The 14,564-nt window shown below is 43.6% G+C and overlaps 1 protein-coding gene across 2 annotated transcripts in view; it reads left to right on the plus strand.

The window, feature by feature from the left end:
* Window positions 1-10,307: 10,307 nt before the first annotated feature.
* Window positions 10,308-14,564, plus strand: part of MBOAT1 (membrane bound O-acyltransferase domain containing 1) — a 106,101-nt gene continuing 101,844 nt past the window's right edge. For both annotated transcript variants that reach the window (XM_017544090.2, XM_017544091.2), the window contains exon 1: window positions 10,308-10,805. In XM_017544090.2, coding sequence (XP_017399579.1) covers window positions 10,440-10,805 — 366 coding nt within the window. In that variant the 5' untranslated portion in view covers window positions 10,308-10,439. The remainder of the gene's footprint in view (window positions 10,806-14,564) is intronic.

Raw genomic sequence — 14,564 nt, forward strand, 5'->3', positions numbered from 1 at the left:
AGAGCGAGACTCCATCTCAAAAAAACAACAAAAAATTTTTTTTCACAGGCGATAGAAAATGGTTTTAACAAAGATAAAAGTTTATACTGGTAAGAACTGCAGGGACTAGGGGTTACCTTATTTAAAATATTTTAAGCCATGGAGCTAGAAAATGGTAAGCATTTTATAGGATGAGATAAAATGAAAAATCACTTTAATTACAAAACATTTCTGAATATAATTTCTAAAAGAGGTTTTAATTACTACATTGAATAACACATACTGAAGCCAAAAGAAATTCCATACAAGTTTTATCTTTGGATTTTTATCCAAAGTTATCATGAAGATTTTGGCAGTTCCCAAAAATATTCCAGTTACATTGAAAAAAACCAAAATCACCCTTTCAGTTTCAGCTGATGAAGATGTTTTTATTTCCAGTAAATGACACATCCTAAGAAAGTATTGAGCATAGCTGAAAAGAAGTTCTACTTGAATATACAGAAAATAAAAGCCCAAATATTGAGTGCTGAGTATTTCTTACCCCTTCTCTTTTTGTTTTGTCCTTCTAGGACTCTTTCTCATTCTTTGAAAATGGGCTGGGGAAGGAACAGGTGAACGTTCTCATAGTCATCACCCATTCCTTTGTCCTCATCACCAACAAACGTCTGAATTCAGAACACCTTAACAGGGCCCAGAATACTCAATTCTGTAGCTGGGACTACAGGTGCATGCCACCATGCCCGACTAATTTTTGTATTTTTAGTAGAGACAGGGTTTCACCGTATTGGTCAGGCTGGTCTTGAACTTCTGGCCTCAGATGATCCACCCTCCTTGGCTTTCCAAAGTTCTGGGATTACAGCCATGAGCCAATCAAGATCCAAAGACACAGGGAAACCTGCGTATTTTTATGCTTAGGCTTGACGAAGTGGATAGTCCTGTGGAGGTGTGATTGGTCAAAGAGGATCTGATCTAATGGAAATAAACTGGGGGAATTTAGCAAGGCACATGTGTTCAGATTCCTCTCTGTGTCCCTGTGTCTTCTCCCAGGTTCAGGAAGGGCACCTCGTGAATGAGGGTTTTATGATCTGCTTCAGCAAAGAAAGGTGAAGGGAAGGTAAGAGTGACCTTCTGCCTCTGTCATTTTCTCAAATGCCAAGGTGCTACAGTTCTGGGAAATGATCTGAACCCTATCAGCCTGAGAGTTGGAGGAAAATGTCAAATGTTCACAACCAGCAGGAGGACGTCTTCCAGGCAGAGAACTGTCTTGTTATGCAGAAAACAATAAGCTCCTTTAGGCGCTAGATTGTAAGGAGCTTGGTAGGCAAAGAGATAGGTTAGTAGTTTTAAACTAAACATGAAAGAATTCAGGTATAAAGGAAAAGCAGAGAGGAGTGGGGAGGAGAATAGGGCGGGAGGGAGTAACCAAGGAACCTAGCTGGGGCTGGATCTATAGGAAAAGAAGAAACTGCAAAATTTGCTGGTAGAAGGGATGCCGAAGCATCTTTTAGAAATAGTGACACCCAATATGGAATGTTAAGGCTTTTGAATGTCTGCCACATTGCTTCCCTGGTCCTGTCACATCTTCAGTAAATGGTCACACACAGATGCTAAATGTGGATGGTGGGAAAGAGAGAAGCAGGTGAGGACCCAGAAGGATCAGAAACAGGAGTCTAGATGAGAGAAATGCCCAGGCATTGGTAAAATCTTGCAGCCGGCATAGGACTTTGCATACAATATGCAATCTTAGGCTTGAGCTAATGTATCTGAATTCCACAAGACAGATGGCTTTGGTGGGATCTAGGATACAAATGTGTTAGCACAAGCAGTATGAAAAATATGCCTCTGTCAACTTCAACTCAATAAATGAACATGCTAACCAAAGATGCTAGCAAATGAATATGCTGGAAAATGTCTTGGATTATTGGTAGGTATAAAGTGAGAGAATTCTGCTTTACGATGTTTAATATTAATGGAAATAACTTTTCAAGTATAATGCTCAAATGCATTTAAATGATTAAGTTGTCTTCCCCCTACCTTTTCTTGTGGTGAAAGACTCTAAGAAACACAGATTTGGATGCTACTTGCAGGGTTGTAGAAAAAAGCAAAAGCAATAAAAGGAGCCCAAAGTGGGTAGGGTTAGCTCTGTTCTTGGCAATAATTCCACTGTGGTAGGGCACAGTCATTAAGCTATGATCTGAATGTGTGCCCCCAAAATTCTTATGTTGAAACATAATCTGCAATGCTATAGTATTAAGAGATGGGGCTTTTGGGAGGTGATTAGGCCATCAACACTCCAGCGTCATGAATGAGCTTAGTGCCCTTATAAAAAGGGCCCAAGGCTGAGCATGATGGCTTGGCACCGTGGCTCATGCCTATAATCTCAGCACTTCGGGAGGCCAGGGCAGGCTGTTTACTTGAGGTCAGGAGTTCGAAACCAGCCTGACCCACATGGAGAAATCCTGTCTCTACTAAAAATACAAAATTAGCTGGGCATGGTGGCGCATGCCTTTTATCCCAGCTACTTGTGAGGCTGAGGCAGGAGAATCGCATGAACTTGAGAGGCGGATGTTGTGAGCCAGGATCATGCCATCGCACTCCAGCCTGGGCAACAAGAGCAAAACTCCATCTCAAAAAAAAAGGTACAAAAATTAGCTAGGTGTGGTGCTGGGTGCCTGTAATCCCAGCTACTCAGGAGGCTGAGGCTGGAGAATCACTTGAACCTGGGAGGTGGAGGCTGCAGTGAGCCAAGATCGTGCCATTGCACTCCAGCCTGGGTGACGGATTGAGACCCTGTTTCAAAACAAAATAGAAATAGAAATAAAAATTAAAATTAAAAAATAAAAGAGGCCCAAGGGAACTTGTTCACTCCTTCTGACAAGTGGGGACACAGGTAGAAGGTGCCTTCTTTGAGGTGGAGAGCAGTGCCTCACCAGATGCTAAATCTGCTGGCACCTTGATCTTGAACTTTCCAGCTTCCAAAACTGTGAACAATAAATTTGTTTATAAATTACCTAAAGTTTTTTTTTTTTTTTTTTTTTTTTTTTTTTTTTTTTTTTTTTTTTTTTTTTATTTTTTTTTTTTTTTTTTTTGTTTTTTTTTTTTTTTTTTTGAGATGGAGTCTCATTCTGTCACCCAGGCTGGAGTGCAGTGGGACAATCTCGGCTTACTGCAACCTCCACCTCCCAGGTTCATGTGATTCTCCTGCCTCAGCCTCCTAAGTCGCTGGAATTATAGGCACCCACCACCACACGCGGTTAATTATATATTTTTAGAAGAGATGGGGTTTCAACATGTTGCCCGGGCTGGTCTTGAACCCCTAACCTCAGGTGATCCACCCACCTGGGCTTCCCGAAGTGCTGAGATTACAGGCGTGAGCCTAGTCTAAGGTATTTTGTTACAATAGCCCAAACGAACCAAGATACATTATCATCCAAGATTTGTAGCCACAAGCTAATTACTTCTCACCCTCTTTCCTATTACCATCCCCATTCCCCCAACTCCAGTTTCTTGTCTGGAGTCCTGAAATAGCCTCTTAACTGGTTCCCTTGCATCTCTCTTTGTCTTCCTTACTGTCTGTTGTCAACATGTGACTAGAGAGATGTTAAAAAAATATATAAACCAGATATACTATATAATCCTCAGCTCATATATCAGCAGTAACTCCCCATAGCAATCAGAGGAACAGCCCAAGGCATTTGCAATGGCCCCCATGCCCCTATGGACTGCCTCCCCCCACCTCTTCTGTTCATTTCCTTTCTCTCAGCCCTTACGCACTCTGCTTCAGTCTCACTGGCCAGACAAATGTTTTTCCCTTTTGCCAGGCCTGCTCCTGCTTTAGGGCCTTTGCTCTAGATGGTTCCTCTTTCTGGAATTTTCTTTTTCTTTCTTTTTTTTTTTTTTTGAAAGATGGGGTTCATCATGTTGGTCAGGCTGGACTTGAACTCCTGACCTCACGTGATCTGCCCGCCTTGGCCTCCAAAATGCTTGGATTACAGGCGTGAGCCACCACGTCCGGACTCTTTCTGCAATTTTCTTTACCATCTATTTGGTTAACTCTTTCACCTCCTTTCAGTCTTCGATTAAATGTGGCCTTCTCAACGATGCCAACCCTGACCAACCTATTAAATATGCAACACATGGACTGCAGTATTTCCCCTGCTGTGCTTTCTGTTTTTTTTTTTTTTTTTTTCCGCACTTAGGATCATCTAACATCATAATATTATTTTAAATGTTTTCTGTTTATGTCTTTCTGTGGCAGAGTGTAGGCTCTGTGAAGGGAAAGATTTAGTTTGTTAATTGATGTGTATCCCAAGCACCTAGAACAGTGACTTATAAATAATAGTTCTTTAATAAATATTTGCTGAACGTTGAGTTCATTTTCATAAGCAAAAGCCCCGTTTCCCGAAGTATAACCTGGGGAAGGTTACTTCCAAAGGATGTACACAAAACAAATCCTGTGGTGAGCTGATTTTGATGTCCCCTTCTTTGAAACTGACGTGAGTACTTATTAGTATTTTTTTTGTGATCTCTGTCGACATCAAAGCTTACTCTGCAGGATATTCAAGGAGATCAACCAATAATGATGGAACAGTGTTTAGAAATGAAATGAAAGTTGCAGCAATGATACATTAGGAGTATAAGAAGAGAGCCTAATGAATAAGGGCAAATACCTACTTTAGTGCTATAAATAACATTTCACTGTACACTCAGCATTTTGGGCTGGGCAGCCTAATGTGCTGACGGAAGCCCACACAGACTAAGAACAACAAGCTGGGTCATGAGGACTTAAGTGAGGAGAGAAGAGACAGTCATAAGTTCAGCCTGCTGCATCGACTGCCAGGAACTACCCGCCCATTCATTCCAAAACATTGTTGTGCCTGGTACTTTCATTGGCCCTGGAAAGCGGGCTGCAGAACAGAGTGAAGGGTAAGGGAAAAATACAAGAGTTGTGGGAGATTCCAATTGTTTTCCAAGGCAAATATAAAGTCTTGAGTTGAGGGGTTAACACTGTGCAGCTCCCTGAAGCCTAAGGTGACAGTGGCCTTGGCAACAATACCCAAGGTGGATTTAGAATAAAGGGTGGGGAGGGTGAGGCCAAGCATCTCCAGGTACTAAGCGGCTCCAGGGCATTAGGCAAAGCCAGAGCTTGCCTTTTTATCTTACTGCAGCCAACCATGGAATCCGGGTAGCACAGGTTTTGGTCTGCCTTTATGTATTCAAACATTATCGTCAATCACACTTTGTTATTCATAGGAAACTTCTTTGACAACAGTAACTATTTGGAACACAAAGAAGTAGGAAGTATGGAAAGTGCTTCTGAACATCCAGGATAGAATGGCCTGGAGTTTATCAACTTAAGATAAAAACACTTCACTTCTTTAGGAGCTCAGGCACTCTGCCAAAGCCAAGTGACTCTGGGGCAACTTGTAGAGATCCCCAGATCACAGCAGCACCAAGTAGCAGGCAAGGCAGGGACAAATGAAATACAAGAGCAGAAGGGGAGATGGAAAAACTAGAAAGTAGTTGAGAAGGTGTACCTTTCTGGGCATAGTTTAGTGCGAGGACAAACTCTTGATGCGTCAGTGGACTTGAAGACGTTGCTGTATTGCAGGTTGGGTTCTTGTTTACAACAATGCCTGGGTCATCAGTAATGATTAAGCTTAGATCACTAGCTCTGTTTTACTATTCAGGGTCATGTGCAATGGATTTTAGAAATATCTCCCTTCCCCAAAGCTAAAGCAAAAATAAAATATTAGTGCATAAAGGGTAGGCTTCAGCCACGCACAGTTCATTTATGTTTTTTGAACAAAATCTCTCCTTCAGTTCTTACACCTGCTGCAAGGGATCATTATTCTTATTTCTATTTCACAGAGGAGGGAGCTGGGGCTTCATGACATTCATTGATTTGCTCAAAGTGTGTCTCCAAACTAGTAAAAGGCAGCACTGGTTTTTCATACCCAGTTGTTTTGCTCTAAAGTCTGAGTTCTTGGCCTCCTGGCCTCAAGAGATCTTCCTGCTTTGGCCTCCCACAGTGTTAGAATTGCAGGTGTGAACCACTGCGCCTGTAATTCCGGGCTAATACAGTATTCTTAAGGGAAAAATGCTATAACATAGCTGTCATAGCTAAATCTGGCATATGTTCAGTTATATTAGTTTTTTCATTTTCTGAAGATATACAACTATAAAACCAATGTTTAACTGTGATCCCAAGCTTGGAAAATATGTTACGTAGGCAGGCAGGTAGCAATATAGGTTCCAAGCAAACACGCGTCAGTTGAGCTAAAACATGAAGAAATGGATCACTGATTGAAATATATAAATTACCTGAAGTTTTGTGGATGATGCTTAAAGAAACTGCTCAAAAAACAATGGTGATACCTGTCATGGGTCAATTTAGACCATTCGTCAGATCAGCTCTCAAATGTTAAGCCTGGAATTTAATGTCCTATGCAGGCAACCATTTCTGTTATTTTCCTGAAGGTGAACTCCTAGTATAATAAAAAGATTTCCGTGTAGTTAAAAAGAAGAGAATACCCAGGTTTGAATCCTACACTTGCTGTCTACTAGATGGAGAAGCTAGCTGTAAGTTATTAGAGAAAGTATTTATTTGAATAAAAATGGAGATGACATAATACAAATGATAAACACCTGCTCTTCCAACTTCATAGGGTTGCTGGGAGGATCAAAGGGGACAAGTGAGTATGCTCTGTGAATATCTAGTATCATTACGTTAATATGTAGTATTATTAAAATGGTAATTCTATTTTTATATGGGTTATATAATTTCAGATGGCTTACCTTTAGTTTCATTGACGATTGTTTTTGGTTGAATCTAGACTGATGGTGTCATTAGAGTTTTATTTCCTTGAGGAATTACACCTTTGTAAATTTTGAGGATGGTTTTAATTCAGTTTTGTTGTTCGATTTGAGTTGGTATGTGAAGTAGGAGGCGTGGAAAGTGCCTCTGAATATCCACGATAGAATGGCATGGAGTTTATCTATTTAAAATCAAAATACTTCACTTTCAGGAAATTTTCAGGCACTCTGCCAAAGCCTAGTGACTCTATGGCAATTTGTAGAGTTTTGTTAGTCAGTCGATGGTAACATGGTAACAGGGACTAATATGCTAGACTCTTTTCCAGGTCTTTTTGTGCCTGGCTTTAATTTTTGAACAGTCTTCAGGATGTGCAGTAGATCTCCTAAATAGTGTCACATTCTGAGCATGGTTCCATCAGGAAGATTTATAAAACTAACCTTGATGTCAAGCCTCACTCTACTGCAAATAGAAAACAGGAGAGACAGCCTGTCCGTGGAATCACCCCCACCGCCTCATTTTGAACAGTAAATGTAATGCCTTGTCTACAGAAATAACACGGCTGTATCGGTGTGTGGGCTGCCCTCTTGATAAAGAGAAAAATACTGTGTTTTAGGGGAGGCAATGCACATTGACTGAAGAGCCCAGGCTCTGAAATCATACAGACACGTTTTACTTAGGCTCCCTAAATACAACCAAGGTACCTGAGCTCCCTTAACCCCAGTTTTCACATCTATAAAATAGATTATTATAACCATCACAGGGTTATTGTCACTGGTAAATGAAACAGCTTCCGGAAAGTGATATCTAACATATGATAATAATTATTATGAACCAACAATTGACAGAGAATGGAAACAGAGAAACTGATGAAGGAAAAGAGAGCAATGTGTCCATGGTCCTGCTGTTATACACCTTAGAATCATGTAAGCAACTTTTCCAAAGCCTGTTTCATTCATCTGTAGTGTAACTGATCTATTCTCTTGGTACTGGGTTATCCAACAGTTCTTTTAGCATTAATTGTACTGCAGTATCAATTGAACAGAACAATTAAGTTCTGTGACTTTTTTTTATAAGATCTATAACCATAGTTACTACATTTTTATTATTTTAGATTCTATTTATTATATTTTTTATATTTATTCTATTTATTATCATTCTATTATTTATTTATTCTATTTATTCTATTTATTATTATTTATTCTATTTATTATTTTATCACCCAGACTGGAGTGCAGTGGTGCTATCTCTACTCACTGCAACCTCCGCTCCCCTGGGGTTCAAGCAATTCTCCTGTTCAGCCTCCCAGGTAGCTGGGATTACAGATGCCTGCCACCACATCTGGCTAATTTTTGTATTTTTAGTAGAGATGGGTTTTCACTATGTTAGCCAGGCTGGTCTCGAACTCCTGACCTCAGGTGATCTGCCAGCCTTGGCCTCCCAAAGTGCTGGGATTACAGGCATGAGCCACCATGCCCAGCCATTTTTAAAACAAAAATTTAGACTAGATTATGATTTGTGTTTTGTTAGGGAGAAAAACAACTGTGTAAGGCTAATATATCTATATATTATATATATGGTATAGTTGGTGAATATGTATATATAAAATATATACATATGTATATACATAAAACATATATACTGATGAAAGAGAGCAATATATAAACCTGTTTATATATATATATATATATATATATATATATATATATATATAAACTGTGTGATATATGTATATATAAACCTGTGTAAGGCACAGGTTTTTATATGTACATATAAAACTTTACATATATATAAATATATTTATAAATATGTATATATATACATACACATAAACACACACACACACACACACACACACACACACATATATATATATATATATATATTGCCTATGTGAGGACTATTTTTTGATGTCTCAAAGGCATAGCTTTGTGGAAAATTATAAAGGGTTTGAGGCACTTGCTCCAGAAATACTACCCAAACTGACCTACTTCTGTTTTGCTGAACTCATATCTGAGTGCTGATTTTTTTTTTAACAAAGCCCCTTCTGCCCTATATACCTCACTTCAGCTGTCATGTAGCTCAAGATAAGATGAATGTTGATCCAACGCTGGTCATTGCCCAGGACTATCTGATATTAAATGAACCTATCTAGCCTAGTAATCTTCGAGTATATGCCGATGTGTGTGTGTGTGTGTGTTTCTGTTTGTACTGTGGGCTTACTTGTGAGTAGTAGAGATTATCATCTGGTGGTGACATCTCCATTTGGTTAGGTTGTGGGACTGGTGGAACAGACTTACTTATTATTATTTTTTGAGACAGAGTCTCTCTCTGTTGCCCAGGCTGGAGTCCTGTGGCCTGATAGCTCACTGCAACCTCTGCCTCCCGGCTTCAGACAATTCTTCTGCCTCAGCCTCCTGAGTAGCTGGGGCTACAGGCGCGGGCCTTGGCTAATTTTTGTATTTTTAGTAGAGACGGGTTTTCACCGTGTTGGCCAGAATGGTCTTGATCTCCTGACCTCGTGATGCGCCCCGCATCAGCCTCCCAAAGTGCTGGGATCATAGGCGTGAGCCACCGCGCCCGGCCTATACGGATTTTTTTTTCCTCCTCCACAGGGGACATAGGTTGAGAAGCTCTGTCCTGGCAATTTAATGTTCAGTGCAGTTTGATGGTGATAAAACTCCTGAAGGAGGCAAGAGTGAGGCCTGGGCCTTGGAGAGGAAGTTGTTGCCAGACGGGCCTTTGGTTTACTTTGAAGCTGGAGGCCACACTGACAGAATCTGCCCGAAAGAAAGTCATTGCCTGTCAGATCGATGCTCCCCGGAATATTGCCCTTCTGAAACCCCTTTTGATCAGCTAGCGATTCCTGGAAAGGATCTTCAAGATTTTTAAGTTTCTCAGAACCTAGCGATACCTTGGAAAAGTTTTCCAAGTCACAGTGATGCATGGGTGTCTGGGGGCAGAGAAGTTAAGGAGCAAGGTGCCCTTTCTAAGGACCGGTGGCATGCAAATGACTTATCAGCATGTACACGGTAGAACAGAGGTGAAATACTTCTCACTCCAGAGACGGAAGTGACCCGAAGCTCACAGTCCCCTGTACTTGCTCGTGTGACACCAAGCACCTCAGATCAGGGTGCAGGAAGCACCGAGCACGTCAGATCAGGGTGCAGGAAACTATGCGTAGCGCAGAGGAGGGTACAGACAGTGGGGAGCCTGGTGGCTGCGGCGCCCGCTGGCAGCGCAGGGTCTCTGAGCTTCCAGCCACCGGCAGAGGAACCCGTGCGGCTGGAAAGGGAAACGCAGCCACTCAGCCGCTTCCACCGCGCGGGCGAAACCAGAAACGGGTGGGGTGGGGCGGGGTGGGGGGCGCGCTCCAGCGAAGGCGCCCGCCGGGTGAGGCCGCGGCGTCCCGCGGGGAGCTGGGACTACCGGCCCGGGAGGAGGAAAGGCGCGTCCCGCCCCCGGGGCCGCGCGCCACCAGCTTCAGGGCCAGGCGGCGGCGCCCGCTGGCGGCGCTTTCCCTCTCCGGGTCGGCCTCGGTGCGGGCCAGGCTGGGCGGGCCGGGAGGCGCTCTGGGGCCGGACTCCGAGTCCCCACTTTCCTCCCTCCTTCCCTCCTCTCGGGGCCGTCCCGAGCGGCCCGGCCAATGGGCGCCGAGAGGAGGGCAGCGGGAAGCGGGGCGCGCTGGGCCCGGCCCTCCTACGGCGCCCTGGCCTCAGCGCCAGCGCCAACGCCAAGTTTGCGCCTCGAGAGTTTGCGCCGGTTCGCGTACGCCGGCCTCCCGTTCGCTCCCGCCCGAACCAGGCGGCCGTGCGCCCCGCGGTGCAGCCACCCTCGAGCACCCGGGCGGGAGGACGCCGAGCAGGGGCTGTTGCAGGCGGGGGCCGGGGCAGCCACCTCCCGAAGATGCAGGATGGCAGCAGAGCCGCAGCCGTCCAGCCTCTCCTACCGCACCACCGGCTCCACCTGTCTGCACCCGCTCAGCGAGCTCCTGGGCATCCCGCTGGACCAGGTAACCGCGGGCCGCGGGCGCAGCGACCCCAGCTCCCCGGCGATCGCGGGCGTGGGGCGGGCGAAACTGTTACCCTCCGTCCCTCCGCCTCCATGGCGCATTTTACAGCCACACACTAGACAGTTGGGCTTTTTTTTTTTTTTTTTTTTTCTTCTTGAGTTGGTGTTAGTATTTTTCCTTGTAAGTGTGAAAAATATGGTACAGCCTGCACAGCAAGTTCGATGGAACTTTTTTAAAGTTTGGGATTACCTCCTTTCCTGTACTGAAGTTGTGAAGTAGTCTGATAAATGAAACCAGTGTTTCTTTCATCAGTGTCCTCAAGCCGTTATTATTTTTAATTTAGATAACCACACTTAAAAAAACCAGCGCGATTAATCTGTAGACTGTAGTCTAGAGATTTTGAATTCAAGACCTGGGTTTTAGACATCTGCGGCGAGGCGTGTTCAGGGGTGACAGTTACTTTGTACCGTGTGTGATGCGGGACACCCAAGGACGCTTTGGTTTTCCCAGGACCTTTTCCCAACCTTTATTCGGCTGGGTCATTTGCCTGGGTCTGGGGCTTCCGAGTAGCATAGGTTAATGGGAGGACAGGGGCCCCAGTGAAGTTATTTGAACTGTCCAGGAATTATCTACAAACATTAAAATTAAAAATGGCAACAACAGTGATTCCTGGCAAGAAACCTTCCTGAAGATGAAGCCTGTCTTACTCATTTCCTTGTCTCTTCAGGTGCTGCAGGCTAGATCGGGGGCATACTTAGCAGTGAGCCAATCAGTAAATGTTGATTTAATTGGAATTGGGCAGGGCATGTGAGGGAAGGGGGCGATCCACTGCGCTCCTGTTTTGCCTGGTTTTCTTCTTCCTCACACCAGTGCTCCTTTTCCTTTGCTTTTATCGAGAGCACACCTGCTGTCCTTTCCACACACCCCTTCAGCAATGAGAAAGTGAGACCTGGCCATTTGCTTTATTCGGGTCCTGTTTCCGGAGCCACCGTCATACCTGGCTCGCTCTGAGGGTCTGACTTAGAACTCCACCTGATGAGACCATTGTCTTCTCATCACTTGCAAAATCCAGAAAGTCAGGAACTTGGGAAGGGTTTCAGGTGCAAAGCATTTCTGCTTTTGTAAATTACTCTGTAGTTTCTAGTGAGGATGAGATAGACCTCAGGACCCAGGCATACGTAATAGACAAACATAATAGCAATTTTTTTTTTTTTTTTTTTTTTTTTTTTTGTAGAGACAAAGTCTCCTGTCGCCCAGGCTGAAGTGCAGTGGCATGATCTTGGCTCACTGCAACACCCTGCCTTCCCGGTTCAAACAATTCTCCTCAGCCTCCTGAGTAGCTGGGATTACAGGTGCATGCCACCATGCCCAGCTAACTTCTTTTTTATTTTAGAGTTTCACCGTGTTGCCCAGGCTGGTCTCGAACTCCTGAGCTCAGGTAATCCGCCTGCCTTGGCCTCCCAAAATGCTAGCATTACAGGTGTGAGCCATCACGCCCAGCCAGCAGATTCTTTAGTTCTGAAGTTAAATAAAACTCACAGCTGAATTTCCTTAAGGGGAGTTTGTTTTGTTCGTACCTCTCCACTCCTATCAGAGGGTATTTTAATTGCATTTTCTTGTCTAATCTCTTCTGCACAGGTGGAAAGACTCCTGGGAGGCTTTTATAGGGCTAAAGGACCATGGCAAGTTATGACTGGGAGGTGCTAGAATTATGTTTTTAATGTCTTTCAGTTGCATCTTCTACTTTTCTAGAAAAGTAATTCTGGTTTTAATTCATAAAAAGAAACAAAAGAGCCTTAGGGATGTTTAAGATTGGGAGGGAGGGAGGGATTTCTGGGATAAACTGAAGGAGGAATGTTAGCCATGGTCAGGAGCCCCTGGGATCTGCTAGCTTTAAGGTTGGTCTGACCACCCTCCAGCATGAGTCTGAAAGACCCTTGGTGGAAGAAGCGCTTAAAAGGCAGTGCCCCAGGTAGCTTATTTAGGCCCAGGGAAAATCCCCAAACCATAAATAATGTGGTTTGAAGCTACATTGTGTTTTGCCAGTTTGGAAGGTTGGTGTGTTTTTCCCTTTCACATTTTTAAGGCTTCTTAAGGGCTTAGATGTCAGACTGACCTGGGTACAATTCCAGCTCTGCCAGCGAACTTCTGCTGTGGCTGCCAGCTGGGACTCTACCCTCTTGGAGCCTCAGCATCCCATGTAGAATGGGAGATGGCAATAAGACCTACATTTTGAGGTTGAGAAATTGTATATCCTGCAAAATGCCCTACATTAGGGAGGTTCTTGTATCAGACAGGATCCCTGCAGGAAACAGGAATCAACCCCATTGGCTGAAATGAACAGAATTTAATGAATTACTCAGAGGGGTATGGGCAAGATTAAGGGAATCAACAAAGGATGTTGAGGTGCTGAGATCAGAAATAGGGGGCAGCTGGAGGGGAAAGTGGAAGAACTTCATTGCCGTTTGTGAGAGCTGGACCTGCCTGGATGTCCTGAAGAATCGGAGAGAGAACCTCAGCTCTTCTTCCCACCTTGCAGCCCTTCCATCTCTTCCCAGTGGCCCCCAAGTGCTCCTGGCCTCAGCCTGGAGGGGCTCCTCCTGTGGCACAGGACAGGGAAGAGAAAGATTGAGTCAGATCTGGGGGGTAACCTGAGGATAAGCGTGCAGGCCTTGATATGTGTTTGCTCCTGTCCCAGACTTGATTGGACTGGGATATGCTCAAAATTATAAAATATATATCTTAAGTTGCCCAAATCATTCTTTGTATGCCTCTTAAGGACACTGAATCATTTTCATAATGTCTTAACGTCCTAATTCCTGATTGATTCCACTCCTGTAAATGTCTTTAGCTTCTGGATCCTGTGTCAAGTTGTTTATTATCTGCAAAAATGGAAATATCTGGTAAGCATTCTGCTTCGTATGTGAAGAACTGTTTGTATTTTTCATCTAATTCTTGCATTTATCTGTTCTGTTAACTTTGTGGCATCCTTAAATAGGAAAGTCTGTGTGTGGTTAGGTCTACACTCAGGGAAAGTCTGGTTTTTGTTTTCAGGGATTTTTATTAGTGTCACATCCTCCTAAAGATGTGAAATGTAAAATTATCTCAATTAGAGACAAATAGAGCTTATTAATTCAGATGCAGAATACCGGAAATGGATGATGACTTAGGGGCCTCTACAGGTGCTTCAAAGATAGGTTTGTTGAAAACGTTATTTCTAAATGATGAGCCCCTGTCCAGTGAGCAGATACGGAGCTATGGTGGTTAGTAGGATGACTCCAATAAAAGATTTCACTTAGGATAAATTAGGCGAGCACTTTTCTTTGCGGTTTAGGGGGAATCAAGGAATCATCTACTCCTGTCTTCACTTTGTTTTGGTTGTGAAGTGTAACTTGATGTGCTTTTAAACTAAAGGTTTGCAAGAATGACTCAGCTGCCAAAACAGATATGATAATGTTGATGCTAGTAATTTGTGTGGTGCACCGTTACATCCTAGGAGCTGTGAAAGCTGAAACGGAAAGTGTTTCCAGGCTTGAAGAAACTTCCAACTTAGTGGTGGGAAATTCTACCCACCACCAAAGCATTTTTGGGATATTTTACCTGATTGTGCCCCCAAACGGTGGGGGTGTGTGCATGAAATATGAACTCAGTATTACACTAGGACTCTGAGTTTCTGTTTTTTTTTCCTTCTAATTTAGCATCAGCAGAAAAAGGGGCAAGGGGAAAATAGACCAGGAGATAAGAATCTAGGAAATAGTT

The sequence above is a fragment of the Cebus imitator genome, unplaced genomic scaffold (genome assembly GCF_001604975.1).
Source record: "Cebus imitator isolate Cc_AM_T3 unplaced genomic scaffold, Cebus_imitator-1.0 Scaffold165, whole genome shotgun sequence".
NCBI classification, from domain to species: Eukaryota; Metazoa; Chordata; class Mammalia; order Primates; family Cebidae; genus Cebus; species Cebus imitator.